Source organism: Orbicella franksi, chromosome 15, assembly GCF_964199315.1.
Source record: "Orbicella franksi chromosome 15, jaOrbFran1.1, whole genome shotgun sequence".
NCBI classification, from domain to species: domain Eukaryota; kingdom Metazoa; phylum Cnidaria; class Anthozoa; order Scleractinia; family Merulinidae; genus Orbicella; species Orbicella franksi.
Genome location: NC_138159.1, coordinates 13,004,886 through 13,029,831, shown reverse-complemented (window position 1 = coordinate 13,029,831; position 24,946 = coordinate 13,004,886). Strand labels below are relative to the sequence as shown.

At 38.3% G+C, this 24,946-nt stretch overlaps 2 protein-coding genes and 1 pseudogene across 3 annotated transcripts; 2 read left to right on the top strand and 1 right to left on the bottom strand.

Moving 5' to 3' along the window:
- Window positions 1-9,978: 9,978 nt before the first annotated feature.
- LOC145470251 (uncharacterized) lies at window positions 9,979-14,275 on the top strand (annotated as a pseudogene).
- A 676-nt stretch (window positions 14,276-14,951) lies between these two features.
- LOC145470023 (uncharacterized) lies at window positions 14,952-19,472 on the bottom strand. 2 transcript variants are annotated; one of them, XM_081453861.1, is made up of 3 exons: window positions 19,387-19,472; window positions 17,975-18,332; window positions 14,952-15,105 (listed from the first exon to the last, which is right to left on the bottom strand). In XM_081453861.1, exon 2 carries the CDS (start codon window positions 18,327-18,329, stop codon window positions 17,979-17,981), a length of 351 nt encoding a protein of 116 aa, XP_081309987.1. In that variant the 5' UTR covers window positions 18,330-18,332; window positions 19,387-19,472; the 3' UTR covers window positions 14,952-15,105; window positions 17,975-17,978. The 2 variants fall into 2 exon arrangements, with proteins under 2 accessions (XP_081309987.1, XP_081309986.1); XM_081453860.1 differs by lacking the exon at window positions 14,952-15,105 and having other exon boundaries at window positions 17,613-18,332.
- A 273-nt stretch (window positions 19,473-19,745) lies between these two features.
- Window positions 19,746-23,676, top strand: LOC145469983 (uncharacterized). Its single transcript, XM_081453813.1, has 5 exons — window positions 19,746-20,027; window positions 21,247-21,317; window positions 21,687-21,793; window positions 22,358-22,467; window positions 23,245-23,676. The coding sequence occupies exons 1-5, from the start codon at window positions 19,746-19,748 to the stop codon at window positions 23,581-23,583; spliced, it is 909 nt and encodes a 302-aa protein (XP_081309939.1). The 3' UTR covers window positions 23,584-23,676.
- The last annotated feature ends 1,270 nt before the right edge of the window (window positions 23,677-24,946 follow it).

Here is a 24,946-nt window from a genome sequence, read left to right as displayed (position 1 = left end):
GATCAACTACCACCGATTTTCGGGTTAGGTTTCGTAACCACAAGTCTGCTATGCTCACAAACAAAACCACTTGTGAGGTAGCAGTACATTTCAATAAAATCCCACACTCCTTGGATGATTTTGAATTCCAATGCATTGATCAGGTGCAGGCCCCTAATGACTCAGACGAGATCGATAGGTTTTTCATTACGAAAGAGGCTTATTGGAGTGCTCAACTGTTCTCTTTGGCTCCCCATGGCTTAAATAAAAGAAAAGAATTTCACTCCAAAAACAGAATTTGTTATAATTAACTTTCTCTTGTGTAAATATGCGTTCGCGCCATAAGGCAGTTCAAAGGCCCTTCCTTGGATTTTGTCAGCTTTTTGGGTGTTAGGTATGCTCAAAGGCCCTGCCTGGGATCTTATTACAGCTTATTGTTTAAGGGCCCCTCCAGGGATTTTGTTGTTTGTCAACCCTTTAATGCTCCAAAGGCCTCGATTTGGGATTTTGTTATCAACCTTGTCCAGCGTAAACGTAGGTTTCTTCTGCTTATCTTTGCAAACTATTTTTCCCGTTATATTTACCGCATTGCAAGAGTCCGTTTTATCTATTTTAACTCTTTTAGTTTTTAGGTTGAATTTAACCTAGTTCTGCAATTATCACGCTCTATAATGTAATTTATGCACAGTATTGTATTCTTTTCGTTTGGTCTATTAATTATCACCCTGTATGACGCAATTTATAGTACAGCATTGTATTTCTCGTTTTGCATTTTCTTCCTGTATTGTATTAATCACTATCAGGAGCCATAATCGGGGACGGAGACCGTAAGCGCGCGCCATTTCTAGTATTGGGGTTGTCCCCATGATATGGGACAATAATTCTATTTTTAGAACAAATTGCGCCATCGCCTGCGGCACACGCGCGTACATGCTGCGAGGATTTTTGCGGATGTCGCGCGGGGGAAATGGCGTCCGAAATTCCCGATATTTTTTATGTTTTTGGCCCACAGCTCAACGCGTTTACGTCTGTTGGAATTTTGCCTAAGTATTTTCGTCGTAAGCTGCTCCAGTTTGAGTGAAGTAAGACAGTGTCGAAATTGGGTATGTTCCGCTTTAAGCTTAGATATATATCGCTGACCAAGTTGTGTTCTGACGGATGCTTCTTTTACATGAGCTGCACATTACTCCACTTTAAATTTCACATATGTTAAAGATTAACAGCTTTTCCATTACACAACAAAAAACTAGCTCGATATATTTAGATATAGCAGAGCTTCAGGACCTCATAGTTTCCTAGCTCCTCTTGCCACACGCTTCCGAGGAATTTGCCAGTCTATCGCGACCGAAAAGTAAAACAAAATAATTGCTAGTTTGAGTTTCGCCTGAATTGTAAGCAACGCTTGATGTTTCATTAAGGCCCAATAACTTTACGTCCGTAGATACCGCTCAGTTTTATTCGTGTAAAAATCCAGTAAATTCTCTGTTGTCGATGAATGAGAGCGCCCGCCGATGCGTGTTTTGTACAGTCAATAAACATGACAAATTGTACTTCCGCCGCACTTTCTGAAAGCGTACATCGAACTCAAACAATAACTCTATAGTTTTTAAATATGTTTAAGCTTGATAAATGTTTGAGAACATATTAAAAGCTAAGCTGAAAATATGCGAATAAAGCAGAAATAATCAGCAAAGTTACGATGACGCTTTCTTTAATCAACTTCGAATAACCATTTCGATTTTGTTGATCGAGTTATCAAACTCCTTGTCTATTTCCATTTTCGCAGTGTAAAACTTCACTATGCTTATGTTGAAGAAACATACATGATGTTAGTAGCCTTTTTTGCGTTCGTGAAATTTGTTGCAGCATCTCAGCAGAAAAGATAACGAAAGAAATCTTTGTCAAGATTTGTTGACAATTGAAAACAACGACTCGGACTTGAAAGTGCACGAGCCGCACTATGCAAATGAGCTAATTGTACGCGTCAGACTTTACTTTCAAAAACTTTTGCAAACTCACCAAACAAGCAGAAACAATAAGAAACCATCAAAACAGGTTTTGGTTATGATTAACCATTGTCCGAGAAACTCACAAATTAACTCGATACCAGAGTAGAGAGTTTTCTTGCTATATTCTTAAGTCAGAACAAACACAAAAACATATGCGTAAGCTTACAACTAGCGCGAGCAGATCTTATTATTCATTCCCAGCGCGAGATTGAAGTCTTGTTTTCGACCCCGAAAAACCCACCTTTTCCGTTGGCTCAGAGCATAAAACTACATATAAGCGCCCTGGTTCTTAGTCCCTGTCTTATTCCCTGCCACCGCTGTGAAAGATACGCAAGAGAATCTCTCAACTCTCACCATTTGATCATGCAACGTGACAACATCCACACGAGAACCCCCGACATGTGCGTGGATCCGCGCGGATATATGACGTGAGGATGGCGCAATTTGTTCTAAAAATAGAAAAATTGTCCCATATCATAGGTGCGCGCGGATCCCAAGACTAACGGTCTCCGTCCCCGATTATGGCTGCTGTCACGATGTATTAATAGCACAATATTGTATTTTTCATTTCGTTACGTAATCTCCCACACTGTAACCGTATTTAAACTTAGTTTTCGTCCTTTTTCTCTTGTAACTGATGAAGGTCTAAGACCGAAACGTTTTTCTATTAAATTTTTAACTTTTTAACTTTTTTTACCGTCAGAAGTTGTCCGTCCTTGCTTTATCAAACGTTTTTAAATTCATTTTTGCGGTGAGGCTTGGACTGTCAATCTTCATTGATCCTCCTGACGCAGTGGCATTCTTTGTTGGCTTGAGGCATTTTATAACCGTTTATATATATATATATATATTGTCGGAAGTAGTATGGGAAATGGGGTTACGAGCACATCATACAAAACAACAGCCTTCCCACCATTCCAGAAATCAAAAAATGGCCCGCCATTTGCAAATCGTGAAAACCCTATTTTCAAGCACTTAGAACATGTCCGCTCGTAAGCAAAAAAAATAACCTTCCCAACCCTCCAGAAATCAAAAAATCGCTCACTATTTGAAAATATATTTTTGGACCATTTTTCAAAAAAACGGCCTTCCCAACACACGTCTGCATATTCCTTTCACATGTTGTGAGTTGATCTTTGATTGTGGTCCAAGACTCCGGCATTTTTATAAACTTTCAAGTAAAAATTTAGAGTAAACTTTATAATAAATTCTTGTAGAAAAGTTTATATTTGTAATTTTGTCAAAATATGATTGGTCAATGATGACTCATTTCCTTGGGAAAGTCCCGCGGATATGCTTCCCGTCTTAGTGAGAATGACATCTGGTCTTTCTGAGAAATGTCACGCAGTCACGCTGAGAGGTCTGAAACCCAAACCTAAATCTTGTTCGTTTGATGCTTCATTGTGAGTTTATGTTTGACTATATATATACATATATATATATACCTGCAGTTTTGAAAAAGGGGTCTGTCAATTGTGCTGTGAAGTTATTTTTGTTGGTAAACTTTTCAAACCAGTTTGACTTGATTAATAGTCTTTTGGATTTTCTTGTTTTCATTTTCAATTTGAGTTTGGTTTTTCTAGATGAAGGTAGGGGCTGTAGATCATAAACATGCCACACTGTCAAAATCAAACTGGTTTGTTATAAAGTTGAAGCCAAAGGTAAATTTTGTTAGCAGAACGGGGCTGTTATAATGTACTGATCTTACCTCTCCAAGTCGACGGGCGGGTCAACCCTACATGGGCTCAGACAGTGACTTAATCTGAGTGCAAAAGGACATGTTGTTTTACAGAAAATGCATGACCTTGAAACATAGAGCCATTACAATTGCACTTTTCCTTGAAGTTTTGAAAAACGCATACCTAATTTTACTCCGCGAGCTGTACTGAAATCGATGCCGCAGGTATCGATTTCAGCTTAGCGTAGCACATTATTTTCCGGGGGAGGGCTCCGTTACCGGAAAGTCTGGAGACATCTACAGGAGTGTGGCTAATTGTGGATACCTCTTTGGGGTCCCTGGCCCTTAATCCAGGGGGGTGGGGTCGGTTTGAACTTGTGTCCATAGTCTCAAGTCAGTCTGAGCGCTGGGTATGTACTTAGCTGTCCGACGTGACACAATCCTTAAAGTGCACGGAATTTCCCAAAGCTGAGTGGGTTTATTGCCTTGGCAGAAGGTTCCATTGTTGTCGTGAGGGGGGGGGGGAGCTGATATGTGCGGAGTGGTAACTGACCCCCGGGGGAGGGGGAGATTTCAAGGCACTTTAGTTTGCTGTCATTAAGTTATGCTGGCAAAGAGCTTTTATCTGATATGATGACAGTTAAGCCTGAATTCATCCACAGGTGGCCCAGAGATTCTAGTGTCATTTCCTTTTTGCACTAGGTGAAGTGTGGAGTGCGGAACTTGATAAGCACTGCTTACATGACTCTATTAGGCACCAGCTGTTATTGGGCTGTTCGGACCTGGTTTTCAAAACATCAGGTATATATCGTCAATGTATCAGTGGCTAGAGCAGAAATTGCTTGTAATAAGCTCTTGATCGATTACCGAGAGGCTGTTTCGCATGCTAAAATATGACCTTTTAATGAAAAAAGAGGAAAAACCAGAGTGATGATAGGTTGCAGAGGCATGAGTTTTACACTGAAAAGAATCGGTGAATTTTGACAAGATAGAGCAGAAACTGCTGGTAATGAGCTCTTAATTGATTACCGAGATGCTGTTTTGCAGGGCAAAATATGACCTTTTAGTGAAAAAAGAGGCAAAGCCAGGATGAAAATAGGTTGCACAGGCATGACTTTCACACTGAAAAGAGTTGGTGAATTTCCACAAGAGATAATTATCGTCAATGTATCAGTGGCTAGAGCAGAAATTGCTTGTAATAAGCTCTTGATCGATAACCGAAAGGTTGTTTTGCATGGTAAAATATGAGATTTCAATAAAAAAGAGGAATATTTAAGATTATGGCAAGACTTGGCTAAGTGTAGATTAATGGTAGTGTTTATGAGAAATATTGGAGTATTTTTGGCCTTTTCGTTGTGCTAGCTAGTGCTATAAGCCATTTATTAGTCGTTATTATTGACATTGCTTCTGTTCTGTCCCTTATTGTAGACATGGATGTGTTTCCAGAGTTTTTTGGATAATAATGCCATACTTTGTTTGCTTTGGAATGTTTTAGGTATGAAAATTAATTTTTGTTTTCTGTACATTGTGGTATTTCTTTTTTGTTGCTTTTGCTGCAGTGTCACTGAAAACATTATTTTTCTGCTGTAATAGTATTTTTAATATTCTTATAACGATAAGCCATGTATATATATATTTAGTATCACCCAACTAGTGGACTAATGCAAATCCTGCATTTTGATTGGCTACGCTACTAGGGGACTATTAGTAATAGTCCTCGAGTAGCGAAATTGGCGCCATCGAGCGTGACGTTTTCTTTCGTTTTATTCCCAAATAAATATTTCTTCAACTTGCATTTGCTAACTTTATTATTACCTTTTCTGTCCGACTAGTTGGGTGATACTAAAACAATTAGACCCTTCGCCCTCAAGGGCCACGGGTCAATAGCCCATGAGGCGAAGCTTGCGGGCTACGGGTCTAATTGTTAAATAGAACAGAGGAACAGCTACTCCTTAAATCGGGTAATATTGATGTTAGGACCACAGAAACGACTAACCTCTTGGGGGTTGTACTTGACAGTAAGCTAAAATTTGACGATCTTGTGTCGAGTATTTGCCTTACTTAAGTGAGTGCTCAAATAAACGCCCTTAATAGACTGAAAAACATTTTACCACTTAAAACCAAGGAATCGTTATATCGTTCGTTCATACTACCAAATTTTTATTACTGCCACCAAGTTTGGCACCATTGCGGGAAAAGAAACACTACAAAAATCGAAAAAGTCAACGGAAGGGCGTTGAGATATGTCTATAATGATAAACATGCATCCTATCAGCATCTCTTGGACAGGATAAGACTACCCTCCATGGAATCTCGAAGAATTCAAGACATGTTATTGACAATACATAATAGCATATCGAACAAAGCACCACGGGCAATTAGGAACCTTATTAATTTACGCTCATTTAAGTACAATCTCAGGCGCCAAGAATATGTTTTATCTTTACCTAAAGTTAACACTACCATATATGGACTCAAGTCATTGAGATATTTTGGAGCCAAGATATGGAATGAACTATCAAATGACATTAGAATTAAAGTAGGCACCAATGAAATAGTGAACAGAATTAGATCGCTAAATTTCGGGGATTAGTAAATTTGTGACATTAGTTTTAATAGTATTTTGACTACGGCGGTAATATTGTAATAATAGTTTTGAATAGTTTTAATCAGTATTTAATTTGTGATTTTCACCTGATGAATTGTGATATTATCGTTGTTTAGTTGTTAGGTTCTCATTAGTTATTAGATGGAACACCTGTAAACTAGCTCTCAAGCTAAGCGTATATCCACGTTAAATAAACCATTCATTCATTCATTCATTCATTCATATCCTGCATACCAGGTGTAAACGGGGAGGGAATAAGGGGTATCCTTTCCCACGCAACGCTTATGCAGCGCTTTCTCTATTGTCACTTGTATTTTCTTGGTATATATACCAAGTGAATACAAGTGGGATATTCCAATGTATACCAAGAGAAAGCGTTACATAGCTAGTTTATATTTCACCCCCAAGTTAATTTAGAGGGCTAGGAAGTCAAATCAGCCAATCAGATTGCTTTATTGCTGGCACAATATTCTTTAAATATTGGACCGGGCAGTGTCCAGGATGATCCCGCACGATCACTGTTAAAGATTTTTGTTAGTGTTAATGGCGTTTCTGAAAGAACTTGCTTTGATCACACGAGACACTCCTTTTATTTTGTTTCCAACTCTCTTTCCCTTCTGTTTTGTTTAACATCAGGCGCGAGTATGCGACTAGTCGGCTTCCGGTCAGAATTGCGCGTTTGAAGTTTGCAATGTCTCCCCAGTTTGTGATCGTGGCATTTTTCTGAACATTTTCAGTTGCGTAATAAATCCCCTCTTAACCAAGCTTGCAATTCTTGTTGACTAATTACTCGTAAGTAATTTATGGACGTCCGGCCATTACCCCCTGGGCATTCTGGATAAAAGTCAAAGTAAATTTATGGCCACACATTGTTTAAAGAGTTGCGGTTTGTTTGACAGTATCACATCTGATAACGTCTCAGATGTTGAGTCTTGTCAGTGTGCTCGTATACGACATATCCAGTCATAAAAAGAGCCCTTACCCGTTTTTCACCGAGATCCGATCGGTTTTGTAATAAATTTCAAACATTTTCAGTTTCTGGTTATGTTTGGGAAAAAACTTAACAATACAACAATCTACGTTTTTTTTTTGTTCCTGTTTATTTTGTGAGCTCCGATAAACCGTCCTCATCCGAGCTATCTCACTACATTCAATACACTTTTTCAGCTAGAACTGTGACTTCATATCTCAAGGACCCAAATCTGACCTCACTTTCTCGAAGGTGTAGGCTCCGACGAGTTATCAGGTCACGAATTTCGTCGTCTTGCTTGCTAGATCGATTGGTCAACGATCGTAGGTTGTCAAGCCTGTTCTTACATTTGTCACACTCTTGACAAGTATCAACCCTAAACTTTCTAAAACTTAGAACGTCTTTCAGTTCCCTGTTAAATATATTTCTAAAAGTTGAAAAAATAATTACAGGTCCACTAGTTTTGTTTTTTAAGCTGGTTGTCGTTAAATTAGGGTGTTCACGGACGAATTCAGACCACATCTGGCGCATCGAAATGTTAGAATCAAAATATTTCTTGCACCCACTTCTTGCTCTCCGAAAGTGTGATTCTGTAGCCTCGTAAGATAATATGAAGTCCATGACAGCATCTCTCGCCTCGGGTAGAAGTTTCCGAGGAGTCTTCTGTCCCCTTTTGTCTGGTTCTATGAACAACCCGTCTTGGTCGATCTTTTTAAGCAAAACTTCAATTTTGCTCTTAGAAATTTCGTATACTTTCCGGAACGCAGTCTTGCAAACTTTTCCGAGCGATGGTACATGATACGAAATTTTCCGTACGCCACTGAATGTCAGTTTCAATTCCATGAGCTTTGACAAAAGGTAGTTCTGTTCATTATAACATTTCTGGTATAGCAAGTTTCTTTGCTGTCGTGCAATGCTTCTAATATTGTATAAGCCTTCTTTTAAGAGACAACCACTGTCGCAGCATGTGAATTCCAACTGGTACAAGTCTTTAAAAGCTCCATTTTTACGTCTTGTCCACGCTTTTTTCTTTGGCAGGTAGACCCTTCTTAACTTGTTAGAGTTCAATTTTCTTCTCCCTCTTTCCACTGAACTTGCAACGGGATGACCTTCCTTAAAATGTTGCCATGGTTTTGCCGCATCAAATTTGTACACAAGTAGGTGGAAATCAATATCATCTGTGCCTCTGCGCTCTGCATTTACTTGATGAGTAGGACGCAACATGTTACAAATCAATCTATAGGCACTCTAAGGTCTGTCTAAGCACACAAGTCAGGTATATGATTGAGTTAATCTCTATACCCGACCGAACGGACTTTACGTCGACAAAAGCTACTGAAGTTACGTTTACGCCCGAAGTTATTACGCGCGCACTGTCGCGCGCGCGCTCTTACAGATATGCGTTTTCTATGGCGTAGCTAGGGCTTTCCACAAGTTGTTCAAGATTTCCCAAAAAGTTTCCCGCAATTTCTATAAATGTTTCTCAAAGTTGCTCCAAAGAAATCAAAAAGAAAATTTTGTTGCTCTCTTCCTTTATTTGGTCTGATGCAAAAGTACATGAAAGTAAGATTTCAAAGCATTTTTCTGCAATTTTGCGGCGTAACCAGCGTTGCTAAATAGCTTTGCCCTTTGTCCTCTAAGCACACAAGTCGGGTATATGGTTGAGCTAATCTCTATATCCGACCGAGCGGACTTACCGTCGACAAAAGCTACTAAAGTTTATGCTCGAAGTTATTACGTGCGCAACGTCGCGTGCGGGCCAACAAGATAAACAACAAGCCAACAAGATAAATAATAAATCCTGCCTGAAATATGTTACCGAGGGTGTTAACTCTCCAAATGGATTACCATAAGTGCTTACGGACACCAAAAGTTTCTTCTCAGGATGGCTTTTACGCGAGGAAGCTACGGACTAACCTTTTCGGGATCTATTGTGCCAACGAGGACATCATTCATTGTTTCTTCTATGATGAATCTATTGGAGGAAGCGGTCCAAACGAGGTAATATCTCTGCTGAACTATCTTCTGAAAAGCCTTCAGGAAAAATACGGTAAATTCCATCACCTTATACTGTGGGCAGATAACTCGCCGGCTCAGTTTAAAGAATCCTACTTATTTTTTTACCTAGACCGTATTGTTAGAAAGGGAGAGTTTCTAAGAGTAGACCTTAAATTCCTACTGGAGAGACACTCATTTTCAATTTGTGACAGACGGTTTGGCTGTATTCAGCAATTCTTTAACACCAAAGAAAAAATTGAAACTCCACAGGAGTGGGAAACGACACTACGAAACAGCCGCTTAAATAACGTTAAAAGTTACTGGGTGAATTTGGATTGGATTATGAACTATAAAAGCTTTCTAATAATGAAGTACGTTGCTAGAAGCGAGGACATTGAACGCGAGAAATTCGAAGTAAGGAAGATCGCGTTTATCAATTTTGGTTCTGGAGAAATAACCGATCAGGATGAGAACTTACAACTAAGCTGGCACCCGGAAACCCCATTTGTAAGGTTTACAATGGATACGAAAGAAAAGCCGAGAATTGTCTCGTTTCTGAGGAAAACGCAAGGCGTGGAATTGAATGCGGCTGAACATTTGGTTCCAGTGAGACTAGAAAAGAAACCCATTCGCGATGATGTTAAGTAAGACTGTATAAAGCTAGCTCAGAAATATTTATCTGAAACTGCAAAACGTTTCTACGCCTCATTACCAGCACAGGACAAAAACACAAATTTTGGTGACTTTAAGAAATAATTAAAGGAACCTGAAAGCTGTTCTTAATCTTTCGTTGTCTTTAATGTGACAATAAACTTCATAAAGGTTCAATGAAACTTTAATCGGTCTTTAATTAACCTTAAGTTAAACTTTAAAAACTAAAACATTTAGGTTACCATTAAGCAATCTTTTTTTTATTTCCAAAACGGACCTTAAGGTTTTGTACCTTTAAGGAAGAGTTAAAGTAAACTAAAATCCGTATAATCTCTTTTGACATCTTAAATTAGAACATGAAAGTTGGTAAACATAGTTGAACTTTAATCAATCTTTAATTAACTTTTAGTAAACCTTAAACAAAGCAGATATTGTCCCACTAAACTTCACAGCTCGTGACTTCCGATAGAGAATTATGGACCCGGCGTTCGCGCTCGATGAAGCTAAAGGTTACGTTTATTGCGCTCATTGTGATAATGTCGTATCGCGTTCGACCTACGAAAGACACGAAAGGAAAAGGTACTCAGTTTTATCCGATAGCACCAGGCAATCTACAGTAGAGTCTTGCGATTTAGATTCTGGAACATCAAGCTCTTCAGACGATGAAGGTTAGTAATTTTAGATTCGTTTAGATCTCCTGGACATGTTTGAAGCATCTTCGCGTTTTAGCGAGTGTGTTAACTCTCCAAAAAAATGCCTCCTTTTGAAACCTACAGAAAGAAACCTTGATGAGCAATCAGTGCCTGGAAATTCCACTCAGGAAGGACCAAACTCTGTGCAGGTAATTAATGTACTGTTTGAAATGTGCACGTGGCACGCCATCAAGCACACGACTAAAATACACGAAACATTTTTCCCACTGCCACCAAGCCAAGGTTAAAAACTTGATTTTAGTACTAAAACGCAAAACACTAAAATATCAGCATGTATGAGATCCCTTTTTCCACTCAGTCTTGACTGATCTTGATTCGGGGAAAAGACCTTTGTGGTCTTTGTCTTTGTATTTAGTATCCACCGTCCTGAAATATGCGTGGTAGGCAGAAAACATCCGGCCCGGGCAAGGCTTTTATTGTATTTTATTGTTTGTTTCCCCGGCAACGAATTGAATAAAGCGAGCGACATCATCCACCTCCCAGTTCCACATTGTTTAGTAAAATTTGTCTTTGCAGCATGAAGACTATGGGGGCGTTCGTTTTGAATCAATTCAGAATGAACTATCTAGAATACAAAGTTGTTTGACTCATAAATCACTGAGGAGGGCAGAGAAGTAACGAGAAGATCTCAGAAACGTTCGGATGGAACCTTAATGCCGGAGGGGGGGGGGGGGGACTTCGCACATGAAAGGGTGAGGATGCTCGTCGGAAATTTTGAATTAAACCCCTCAAGGAGACCAATCATGGCGTGGCTCAGGATTTTTTTGACCCCTAAAAGAGACCATATTTAAAACAAGTTAAATATATATTTTTATATTTCTTCCCTCGATCGAAACCCTAAACGAGACCTTCACGGCTACATATAGGCTACAAATGATGGCGTTTTGCCTTGAACACCCTAAGTGAGACCAAAACCCGAAATTTACACCCCTAAGCGAGGTGACGAGCATCCCACCCCTTTCATATGCAAGTCCCACCCCCCCCCCCTAACCTCCCCTCCGCCGGGGCTAAATGAATCTTTCCGGGGACCGATGGCGTAGATGTCTGTAGTAGCCAAAATGACCTTAAAACTTGATTTGAACCCCCTTCCAGTTAAGTCAGTAATTAACAATCACTTCCATTTAATTGTTTTAAATATATAAATTCGGAGTTACTGATCAGGAGCCGCGGTTTGATCACTGTTTTCGTCATTCTGTACTCGTTTCAGTCCGAAGACGACAACCAAAATGATACAGCTTCCCCTTCAAATGACGATGAAATTGAAGACCCGGGTAGCAGCAACAGTGATGATCACCAAAGTGACGAGAAGTCAAGTTCCGATTGCGAGTCCGAAGAAATCTGGAACGGGGTACTACCCGAGATGTTGTCCAGAGACATAGAAAGTGCCCCGCCGCTTCCCGAGTTTCAGCGCCGGCAGACACCATTACAGAAAGTGAATTCACTGATATTTTGGTTTGTTTATTTTCTGCTTATCTGGCAAGCGACTTGCCATCTGAGTGATAATGGAATGGCTTGGTTGCTCCGGTTCCTCGTCTCATGGCTCAAGGTTCTGGGCATAGAAATCTCAAATGAAGTTTTTGAGAAGATAATATTGAGCTTCCCTGGATCACTCTACCTCGTCAGACAATTCCTGAATTTTGATAGAGATAACTTTAACAAGTTTGTGGTTTGCCCCAAGTGTACGAAGCTGTATAAATACGATTCCTGCCTTACGATGGTGAACAATCGACAAGTTGCCAAAACGTGTAGCAACACTTATTTTTCCAGAGGGAGGAAAGTGAATTGTAATGCTACTATTGTCACGCGAGTTACTCTTCAAAACGGTAAATCGTGTTTTTACCCAATCAAATATTATTGCACCAATAGCATTATCGAAGAGCTCGAAAAATTTGTCCAGCGGCAAAACTTCGCCTCGAATTGCGAGTTATGGAGGAAAAGAGAGGTGGGGGAACAAATACTTGCCGATGTATATGACGGGAATTTATGGAAGGAGTTTCAAACCGTTGGTGGAGCAGATTTCCTGAAGAAGCCCCGGAATTATGGCTTTATGTTAAACTTTGACTTCTTTCAACCAATGACACGTCGGAAAGATTACTCAGTTGGGGTATTTTATTTGGCAACTTTAAATTTACCTAGAGCTGAACGTTTTAAATGGGAAAACATAATTGTCATTGGCGTTGTTCCTTCACTTGATCGTGAACCTAAAGATCTGAACGAGTTCTTGGAGCCAGCGGTGGATGAACTTAAGGCCTTGTGGAAGGGCGTTCGTTTGAAGTCTTCTCTAAGCAGATTTGCTTTAATGTTCCGTGCTGCAGTTATGTGTGTTTCCTCTGACGTTCCTGCAACTCGAAAGATCTGTGGATTTAAGAGTCACTCAGCAGTATTTGGATGCTCGCGTTGTTTAAAACAATTTCCTGGTGGCTTTGGGGAAAAAAGGGATTATTCCGGATTTGATCGAAATCTGTGGAGGTCCCGTACTAATGAAGACCATCGTCGACAAGCTGTCAAAATTGCTAAGTGCAAAACAAAAGCCCAGCGAAATTTGCTGGGTCAAAAAAGCGGTATCACGCACTATAGCATCCTACTTGATCTTGACTACTTCGACGTTATAAGATTTTGCACCGTTGATCCGATGCACAATCTTTTTCTTGGGACAGCGAAAAAGATGTTCCAACTATGGAACGACATGAAATTATTTTCCCCGAGTCAACTGAGAGACATCGAGGACAGAATCAAATCATTAGAAGTACCTGGTGACATCGGTAGGCTCCCAACCCGAATAACCAGTAATTCCGGTTCATATACGGCTGAACAATGGAAAAATTGGACACTAATATACTCTATTTATTGCCTTAAAGGTATCTTACCGGAGGATCATTTCAGATGCTGGCAAACGTTTGTTTTAGCTTGTAAATACTTCTGCCAGTCGGCTATTTCCAAAACCGACCTGAACATTGCCGACGGTTTGATCCTGAAGTTCTGCAAGTCAGTCGAAAATTTGTACGGCAAGCATGTCGTTACACCAAATATGCATCTGCATAACCATTTGAAAGAGGTTATACTTGACCATGGACCGGTTACGAGTTTTTGGTGCTTTAGTTTCGAACGCTTCAATGGTATTTTGGGCAGCACACAGACAAACAAAAGATCTGTGGAACTACAACTCATGAGGCAATTTCTAATGTCAAGGTATTTGAAAGATATGACGCTACCCACAATGTATCAAGATGAGTTTCTGCATTTGTGTTTACCAACAAGTTTGGGAAGCAACGAGGGTGAAGAAATGTCCCCATCAGACTGGTCCACAGGTCACGAGTTTAATAACATTGCGTCAACTGCGTCACTAGATGGCATAAACTGGAGAAATTATTCAGGTGTAACCACACCTTCATGCTATAAACTAGTTCACTTGGACGCGGATGATTTGACTGTGCTAAAATCAGTTTACCAAGTCATGTACGCAAACATAGATATTGTACCAAGTGATCTCGGGGAAAGCATACACAAGTACGGCTCTATAAAGATTTGGTCTACCACCTTCGGGTCTAAATTGCAACCAAGAGGGATACGTTCAGGCCAAATTTTAGCATCCTGGCCCGCAAATAATGGTCAAGTCCTGAAAGAAACATTCTGTGTGTCTGCTGGCATTGCACAGTATTACTTTCGCCATTCAATTAAGCTGGGAAATGATCATCTCACACACTACTTCGCTTGCATGAGATGGTATATACCCGACGAGGACACAAATAGTTATGGGAATCCTGTCAAAGTTTTCAAAAACAAGTTCCAGCCAGGAGGACCATGTTCATTTATGCCTGTTCAAAGAATCTTTTCCAGATTTGCTACTGCCAAATTTGAACAAGGGGGGGGGGGGAAGAAAATTGCTGTGTCTCCCGTCATCAGAAATGTTCATTTATAGAAATCAGTTTAATGAACTGCAATCTAGTGAAAAAGTATATGATCGCCTTTAATTAAGTTGAGCATTAATTATTGTTTGCACGCGTGATCACGATAGAAATCAAAAAAGTCTCTTGTTCGATTGTCAATCCAAAACAGAATTTCTACAACTTTGTAATTACAGTGGCCTTCTTCATATTGTAAATATCTTTATATGCAATCAGTCATGGCCCATAAAGATAATGCTACAGCCTGTATATAAGCAGTAAATTCAGAACTTAAGTGAACCCTGTTACATGAACTGTGTGAATCAAAACTACAAACAAAAAATATATACAATCGTGCATCTCGAAATTGCAAATAGTCATGCGGAAAAGCTGATCAGATAAGAAAAAAATCAGCAAGCCACAACGGTAATTATCATTTTTTTTTTTGTGCTTTTGGTTATCCTTTGATTTGGCTCTAATTAGTGGATACATGTACACAATTGACATGTCAATTGGCAAGTCACATGGTTCAAAATGTTTCAATTTGCTTATTTACCCAAAAGATTTCTATTTCAAATGGAAGTTGCCAAGCCTCAATGAATTTCCTTGAGATGCCTGAAAAAGATGGAAGAAAAATGAATAGTTTTGTAACACCCACTGGCAAATAGCACTAAACATCACCATCAAACATTGTGTAATCTAAGTATTTAAATAAGTTATATTTTTGAATAAAACACTAAGGAGATGTGTTTTAAGAACCAAAGTCACTTGGTGTGAATGTGGTCTCCAGTGTGCATGCCCAAGTCAAAAATGCCATCAAGCACTCACAAATGTATTAGCTAGCAAAACTGATCATTGCGTTGGTTTGAATGTGGTCGCTCGTCTTGACACAATTACGCGTAAAGATCTGGCACAAACGCTGTCACTCACAAAATGTACCAAGTATCAAGATCTCCCATTGTGAAACCCTTAATCAGTAAATTGTATTGTAATTTACAACACAACAAAGCTGCCAAACTCTTCATTTGCATGCCAATTAGGAATGTGGTCACTCTATTACAGTCCAATTAAGCTTTACCATCTCTCAGTCAGTGGCAAATACATGTAGTACTAACCATCAAGATCAAACATGTGTAATCTAAATTCAACAGTTCTATTTTTTAATAAACCATCGAAATGTGTTTTAAGAACCAAAGTCACTTGGCATAAATATGGTCTCTGGTGTGCATGGCCAAGTGAAAATGCCATCACGCACTCACAAAATGTACTAGCTATCAAGGTCTGACAATATGAAATTAACCAACGCCATATCATTCAACAAAACAAACACAGGTCAAAACTGATCATTGAGTTGGTTTGGATGTGGTCACTCGTCTTGATCCAATTAAGCGTAAAGATCTGGCACAAATGCCTTCACTCACAAAATGTACCAAGTATCAAGATCTCACAATGTGAAACCCTTAATCAATAAATTGTATTATTATAACACAAGAAAGCTGCAAAAATCTTGATTTGCATGCCAATTAGGAATGTGGTCACTCTATTACAGTCCAATTAAGCTTTACCATCTCTCAGTCACTGGCAAATACATGTAATACTGACCATCAAGATCAAACATTGTGTAATTTAAATTAATAAGTTCTATTTTTGAATAAAACAATGAGATGTGTTTTAAGAACCAAAGTCACTTGGTGTAAATGTGGTTTCCAGTGTGCATGGCCAAGTCAAAATGCCTTCACCTCACTCACAAAATGTACTAGCTATCAAGGTCTGACAATACAAAATTAACAGCCAACCCCACAACATTAAACAAAACAAACACAGGTCAAAACTGATCATTGCCTTGGTTCAAATGTGGTCACTCATCTTGATACAATTAAGCGTAAAGATCTGGCACAAATGCCATCACTCACAAAATGTACCAAGTATCAAGATCTCACAATGTGAAACCCTTAATCAATAAATTGTATTATTATAACACAAGAAAGCTGCAAAAATCTTGATTTGCATGCCAGTTAGGAATGTGATCACTTATTACATATACCAATTAAGCTTTACCATCTCTCAGTCACTGGCAAATACATGTAGTACTGACCATCAAGATCAAACATTGTGTAATCTAAATTAATAAGTTCTATTTTTGAATAAAACAATGAGATGTGTTGTAAGAACCAAAGTCACTTGGTGTAAATGTGGTTTCCAGTGTGCATGGCCAAGTCAAAATGCCTTCACCTCACTCACAAAATGTACTAGCTATCAAGGTCTGACAATATGAAATTAATGGCCAACCCCACAACATTAAACTAAACAAACACAGGTCAAAACTGATCATTGCCTTGGTTCAAATGTGGTCACTCGTCTTGATACAATTAAGCATAAAGATCTGGCACAAATGCCGTCACTCACAAAATGTACCAAGTATCAAGATCTCACATTGTGAAAACCTTAATTAATCAATAAATTGTATTGTTATAACACAAGAAAGGTGCCAAACTCTTGATTTGCATGCCAATTAGGAATGTGGTCACTATTACAGTTCAATTAAGCTTTACCATCTCTCAGTCACTGGCAAATACATGTAGTACTAACCATCAAGATCAAACATTGCGTAATTTAAATTAATAAGTTCTATTTTTGAATAAAACAATGAAATGTGTTTTAAGAACCGAAGTCACTTGGTGTAAATGTGGTTTCCAGTGTGCATGGCCAAGTCAAAATGCCATCACGCACTCACAAAATGCACTAGCTATCAAGGTCTCACAATACAAAATTAATGGCCAACTCCATAACATTAAACAAAACAAACACAGGTCAAAACTGATCATTGCCTTGGTTCAAATGTGGTCACTCATCTTGATCCAATTAAGCGTAAAGATCTGGCACAAATGCCATCACTCACAAAATGTACCAAGTATCAAGATCTCACACTGTGAAACCCTTAATCAATAAATTGTATTGTTATAACACAAGAAAGCTGCAAAAATCTTGATTTGCATGCCAATTAGGAATGTGATCACTTATTACATGTACCATCCAATTAAGCTCTGCAATCTGTTAGTCACTCACAAATAGTACCAAATATCAAGATCTACAGCTGTAGTATTGTTTTCTATCTAAAAAAAATGCTGTCACTCATGAAATTTACCATTATCGAGATCTTACCTTGTGAAACCCTAATTATCAATGAATCCTACTTTGAAAACACAAATTCAACCAATATGAATTGAATTTGTTTACATGATTAATGTCTCACTAGATGTGCTGAGAATTGTTTAAAAGGCATGGCAATATGTGCCTTTAACAAAAAGAGAAAATAACACTTAGATGAAACAAAACTAAAAAACTAAAGCATTCAACCAAGCTGACAGTGCATTGAAACACTGCTCTGGCAATATGTGATGACTACTAAGACCACTGCTTAAATATTATCTTCAAGGATCTTCACATTTTTTGTATGCCATAAATTCACATGATTGAATCTTACCTTTTTATCCAAACCATTCATCCCCCAAAGGGTTTCGTAAGAGTTTAAGCAGCTTCCTTTTGTTTTCCTGAAATCTGTAAAATCCCACTAGAAGACGATCATGCTTTGGATCAGGATAACTATAACGCCTCTGGACTTCGGGATCATTAGGGTCAAGATAACAACCTTGCAGAATATCACTACCAGTTTCACTTTCACTGCTATCCTGTCCAAGACAGCTGTCATTGTCTGTGCTTGTTGAAATCTCATCATCATTATTAACTTCTTCACTGACTACTTCTTCTCTTTTCCTTTTTAATCTGTTCCTTCTCCTTTTTAAGTATTCCTTGCGTGCACTTTTATTGTGCTTTCCCATTCTCTTAAAATAATGAAAACAGATATACTAAAAATAGGGCTCATCCTTTTCTGCATTATTTTTTGTATATTCTCAAACTACGGGACATCAATTTCCTTGATTAAGAGATCAGGACCATTCCTCTACGGTTTTAAGCTATTTCCTTCCACTTAAAGTTTAAGCAATAGAGAACTTTTTCCATGTTTACATAGTCTCATCTAAACACAAGGAGGGTAGGGAGAATTCGACAGTTATGCAAACCCAAGATGTAGTTGAGGGTAACTTTCGAGAATTCTCCCAACCTGAGTACTCCATTGCTTTTACCAGTATAAAATAATTCTCAAAAATATGCGCGAATCTAAAATGTCACAACCCCGTTTACATACTCTCATCTAAACACACCTATTGACCAATGAGAGCCCGCATAGTAGCTCAGTTATTTTGTAAAATGCATTATTTGTGACTGGTGTGACCAATGAAACAGATCAGAGTCACAAGAGGAAAAGAAGTTGTTAGAAGGAAAACTTACTGGTGCTTAACATTGACCCAAAAAATTCCGGCAGAAATTTTGGTTAACAGTCAAAATTAGGGATCAGACAAACCTGTAAAATCAAGCAATTGTGCACTACATGTACCTCAGGAGGTAGTGCACTATATAGTGTTTTCGTTTGGAACAAGAAAATCAGAAATTCTCTGTATCATTCAAAGTCAACGTAACCAGTTTTTCTTAGTAATGGTAAGCACCCCGTGTGGAAACCTGGTTGATCAGTGGTGGTCACTACAACTAGAAGAAAAAGTAGTTTAAATTGGTGCTATATTTCCCTTGTAATGCCCCAGGGTTTGGATGGATGTCACTTGGGCTTTCATTATGAGTAGCCACTAGCTTTCTAACCGGACCAAGAACCATACACTTGGATTTATACTGTATTTAATATATACACTAATGATGAGAGCATGTCGATCTCAGGTTATGCAAGCTTACTTCTTTAGTCAAAAAATTGTCCATGTGCTTGAAAAGCTTCTGAAGACATGTGAAGCGGCAAATTAGGAGTATTATCCAAGAATAAATGGAACTTACCTTAAAACTATCACAGAGGAGAGTAAATTCAACGCTCTTTGACCTGATTTCCCGCCGAAGATCAAGCGTAGTAGAGAAGGCTCGAGTTTCGGGTTAATAAATGACACTGGAACTTTGACATTGGTTAGTGATCACGTGAAGCACTAGATTGAGGCACCCGTACCGGTAGTTCAAATAAATTGGCGCGCTTTTTCGGCGAGCGTTCTTTACTCTTCGAGGTTGTTAGCTACATTCTTGTCTTCTCCGAGTTTGCAAGTCCTTTTTTCTTCTTTCAATATCTACGACATTTGGGTCGACTTTACATTGGAGATCAGCCAACCAATACCTAGTCATTGTCGACAAGCAGGAGATCGAGAATCATGGTAGAGCGAGTTGATGTACTCACGGACGTTCGAGCTAACTTGTCCGACGAATGCTTGGTATTATTGGAGGAAGTGATAACAAGCAACAGAAAACTTGCCGAGGAAAACAAGAAGCTCAGGGAGGAGCACGAAAGAAACAGCAAAACTCATGCTGAAGTCCTCAAACGGATCGAGCAGCGGCTGGAGAGCCAAGAAAATGCTGAAGCGGGAAATGGTACTCGAAGACGTTTCCATCGTCGAAGACAGACCACGCGAATTGTGGTACCAGCTGCATGTAGAGTAAGTGAAAAGTTTACGCATGAAATTTAAATTTTGTTGGATCTTGTTTGCATGAGAATGAAATCAGTGACCCATATACAGATCGAACAAATTCGTTTGAATGATTTCTATTGTTTGGCTCTCGAGTATCATAATTAAGGACTTAAGCTTAATTAAGACGGAAATCAAGTGAGGTTAGCTTTGAATTTTTCTGCTTCTCAGCCTACGAAATACAATCTAAAATATAAATTCTCAAGACTAAAGAAAAAACTTTCCTTTTCCATTTTTTTTACGTATGCGTATGTGACAGTTAATTTGGCGCGCGAACGAAATTATGCGTGCATAATTGTTCAGATCACGTGTTTTTTGATTTACCTCGGGCAAGGTTGAGGTTAATGTAGAATTTTTTCGCTTCTAAGCCTACAAAATGAAATCAAAGAAATACGGTTTCATGACTTCACTGAAAAATTTTTCCTATTCCTTTTTCTTTTGACGTAGTTGTTCGCGTTTAAAGAAACATAACGTAATTGGGCGCGCAAATGAATTATGTGTGCATAATTATTCAGACTGTTAAGTGGTGGTCATGTTGTTCGGTTATTTTTGATTTACCTCAAGTGGAAAGTTATTATTAAAGTAACTTTTTGACAGTAACAGGTGGAAACTTACTATTAAAGTAACTTTTTTAAACATTTTAACATCCATTAGACAAATTCCAGGACCATTAACTAAATTTCTCTTGACCAATAATTCTTGTTATTGAAACCTAAAGCTTATATCTAGTGTTTGTAGCCAATAAAATGTACACTCTGAGTGGCCATTCTTAGGGCATTATTCTTTCAAAAGGCCAACAGGCCTACAAAAACAAAGCAAAAGGTAATTGAAGAAAACATATTGCTTTTTCCTGATTATGGTAGTTGCTGAAAAGTAGTTGCTCTTGAAAACTTTTGAAAAAATAAAGGAAAATGTGCCTTCAACTCAAAAGCTTAAAATTATTTTCTAATGTCGTAAAGGATCCTTGCAATGTCATTTTCAGTGAAACTGCTTAAAACACATGTCGCTTTGTCAAACTGCACCCTAAATGAACAAATAAATTGTACCATTAATAAACAAACTCAAAAGAGTCTGTTGTAAAATGCTAGTCAGTGGCACTAGCCTCTGTGGAAAAGAGGAAATAAATTCAATCCTAGAAGGCTGTCAACTGCAATAAACTCTATTTTTAACTGAAAGGTTTCTTTCTCAGAGATCAATCAGGAAAATGTACAAAGTTCTGGCCAAAAAAGATGACTTCCATGGCTTCTACCTTGATGAAGAGTGAGTAATTCAATGATATGGACATCTGATTTTACAAGGCAAAGTGTCTTGTCTAATACAACACAAATTGGGGAAAGTGGCCTCCTGTTTAAAATTTATACATGTGGGGTAACCTTAACAACACAGTCTGTAATCCTCCACAACTATGCTGCAAAAACGAAAATTGCTTGTCTTTATTTCTGCCTTGTGGCTGACATCAACCATCAGGCAGAGTGATAAAGGAATCCCTGTCTTGCAGAGTAATCTGCAATAACACCTACAGCTGTAGAACTATACATGATGTCCAAAATGTGTCTTGTTTTAAAATATCTGAAGTGCAGTGTTACAATGAAGCAAACTGAATGTTTTGTTGATGCTATATCTTTTTAGAGTAAGTTCAGAGAGCAACAAAATAATCTTTGAGAGGGTTATCAACCAAGTGCTTATTGAATATGGAGGACCAGAGAGATGTCCATGGACTAGGGCCATTATTGAAGGTACACTGCTTTTACCAAGGCAATTTATGTAAATGTACATTGTGTATTCATGTGCTTTAAATGTTGAAACTGAAACTTGTTCCATGCATGAACTTTGAAGGGGTTTAATTAAGGGCAGGGCACCAGGCAAATTGACCAGCTGTGAGGATGATTTTGCCCACCTCGTTTGACCACCTAGGGAAAGTTTTCTACAAAGAAGTTCAGTTTATAAAGTTTTGCCTGCCTGCGAAAACCAGTTGCCCTCCTGTTGAAAACATTAATGAAACCCCTGCTGGTTCCATTGATTAGAAATGATTTCTGAAAACTTTTCTTAATCACAGCCATTACATCAAAAAATGAATAAATAAATAAATAAATAAATAAATAAGGAGGTTGCCATGCTTGTTTGCATGCTATAGGGCTAATTCTAGAAAACCTGCAAAATTATTCCTGGGTTCAGTCCATCAATTCTCATCAAATAGTCATGTCAAACGATTATTGCCAAATATATATTTAAATAACAATTGTCTTTTCTGAAGTGTTTAGTCTGCATCATACATGTGCTACCACTTCTTTTTTTAACAGCTGCTTTGCAAAGATATTACCTGTCTTGTTACGAGACAAGGCGGCTAAAGAGCTCTTCTAAATATGAAGATCACAAAAGGAAGACTCGCAAGAGTGGCCGTCAAAGAGAGGTAGCTATGTACTTTGCACTTTAAGAAATGCCATCCAAGCTGTGAAGGCAGGTTCAGACTTCTGAAAAGAATATGAAATTAATCCAAAAAAATGGATGCTTGGTAGAAAACCACACTTTTTTTTCTTTTATTAATCCTTATTTGTTTGCCTTAACATACATACATGTAAACTCAGGCTATTAAACCTGTTAAATTTCACTATATCACTATGCAGCTACAATTGTAAGTGAAGCCAAAAACACACAGAGTTATGCATTGGACTACAACAGATAAAGCTCTTTTAGCTACAACCCAGTGTGCTCAGAGAAATGAAAATATTGTAAACAAATTGGATCATGTGTACTAAAGGCATCCGCAGTCGAGTGTCGATCAATACCCTTGATCAATACTCAATCGACACTCCATCGACACCTCAGTTGACACTTGATCAACACTCCACCGTCATCTCGGTCGAGTGTCAGTCAAGAGTCGACTAATTTTCGATCGATTGATATGAGTCGGTTGACACTCACACACTATCGACCGACTGTTGATCAAGTGTTGATAGTGTGTAGACCGAGTATCAATTGGGATGTCGATCAAGTATTGATCGAGATCTTGATTGAGAGTATCAATCAAAAGTATCGATCGACACTCAACTGCGGGTACCTTTAGTACACATGATCCAACAGATTTATAGTTGAACAAAAGTAATTGAACAAACTCAAGATGTGGTTTGACTGTATTGTAAGAAGGTGAATATCTTACTCATCCTTTTATATAATTATGTATTTTTAGAAGTTGTCAAGACGAACAGCAGCCCTTGAATTGGTCAACTGGGCTGACCAGCATGAAAAGGGCAAGGCTGCAGAGATCCTTATCATGGATGCCATGAGCAGCGAGGAAAGCTGCTGTGAGAATGACGAGAATGGCAATGCAAAAGTCATGAAGTATGCTGTTAAGAAACTCTCATGGGAAAGCAGGCAGCTCAGGAAAATGAAAAAAAAGCTGGACAAAGCTTATAAGAAAAGGCTCACAAAGAGGGCAAAAGAAAGAATTTTGCCAAGAATTGAAGCAGAGGAAAAGTCAGAACGTCAGTCCCCAACTGAATTCCCTCAATGGGCTCTGAAAGAGTAGACATTTAACCCTGTAATGTTTCTCTCTTTTTTTGTATCTAAGGTTGCTAGTGGTCACTGGTTGACAGCATGACAAAGAATTTTAAAAAGCATACAAACCTTTATATGGTTTTTAAGAGCAGATCATTGTATTTTCATAGTAATATTTGATGAATTTGTCATTGACAGATGAATGCTCATAGAGTTAATTGACATCATAAATTTGCATTTTTAGTAATAATTATTTATCCTATAGAAAATATACCATCACGAGAATACAAGCTAGAAACATTTTAGGACTCCAGTATGAAATAGCAACCAGTAACAGCCAACTGACAGATTTTCAGTCAAAATACTTAATTTTTTTTGCAAGATATATGTACAGCTACTTTGAAGTTATTCATACTTCAAAATATACAAGATTGCAAAGTTGATCTAGCTTCTTTAGCCAGTTATTCAAAATGGACCCATACTGTAGTTCTTTTGAAAGAGAGATTTCTTGTTATAGTTAAGAATATTTGATCAACTTGAAAATCCTCATTAATTATTTGTTAAGTCATTGTTCACTGGCAATCAGAAGTATTTAAAGGGAAAAAAGGGTCGAGGAGTAGACCCAAGCTAGACCTTTCTTGTACTCAGCTTTGAGCAACATTTATCATTGACATGGTTGAGTTGCCTCAGCAGAGGCTAGTGTAATTTGTCTGTTTTTAGAGAGAGAAATTGAAGATAATTCTCTCTGGATTGGAAACTTTTGTTGGTCCTGCTAAGGCAAGCTCAGTCAGAGTTGCATGTTTACCCTATGTGTCAGGTAGGCCATTGCCCCCATAAAGTGCAATCAGATAAAAAGAAAATGAAGAGATAGCATTTTTTTCTCAAATGACAAACAGGTGAATTCTGTTAACTTTGAATTAAGCTAACAGATATTTCGGAATTTTCTAATTTTGTAGCTGTTGATGGACAGTGTAAATGTTTTCTCATTATTTATTGTAAATTGCCATGCAGTCAGCAAATAATGTTAAAAATATCTCATGTGATGATAGAATGCAGAGGAACAAGAACCATTAAAAAATTAATAAATCAATTCTGATATAAATTGGGTTTCACTTTACTTTAGTTTGTTATGTATCCAGCAAAATGAAAAAAACAAAACAATTTGCATGGCAGATTCCAGTGATTAACTTAATAAAATATTGTACATGTTTTCAAACAAGCTAAGGAACTCCTGCTATCACTGCCCCTTTAAATTATGATTAAATGCCTGGCCTCAATCTGGTGGAGTATATTTCCCAAATCACCACTTTTGATGATTTTTGCCCTTTTTCCATCAATTCCAAAAAGACCATTTTCTGAGCATTTAGGGCACACTATAAAGGTAAATTAAAGAT

What these genes read in the sequence shown, in the direction of transcription:
- LOC145470023 (XM_081453861.1), bottom strand. Translation starts at nt 18,329, where the DNA reads ATGGGAAAGCACAATAAAAGTGCACGCAAGGAATACTTAAAAAGGAGA.
- LOC145469983 (XM_081453813.1), top strand. Translation starts at nt 19,746, where the DNA reads ATGGTAGAGCGAGTTGATGTACTCACGGACGTTCGAGCTAACTTGTCC. An exon ending in GACTAGGGCCATTATTGAAG is followed by an intron (nt 21,794 to 22,357) that starts GTACACTGCTTT and finishes TTTTTTTAACAG; the next exon opens with CTGCTTTGCAAAGATATTAC. An exon ending in AGAGTGGCCGTCAAAGAGAG is followed by an intron (nt 22,468 to 23,244) that starts GTAGCTATGTAC and finishes ATGTATTTTTAG; the next exon opens with AAGTTGTCAAGACGAACAGC.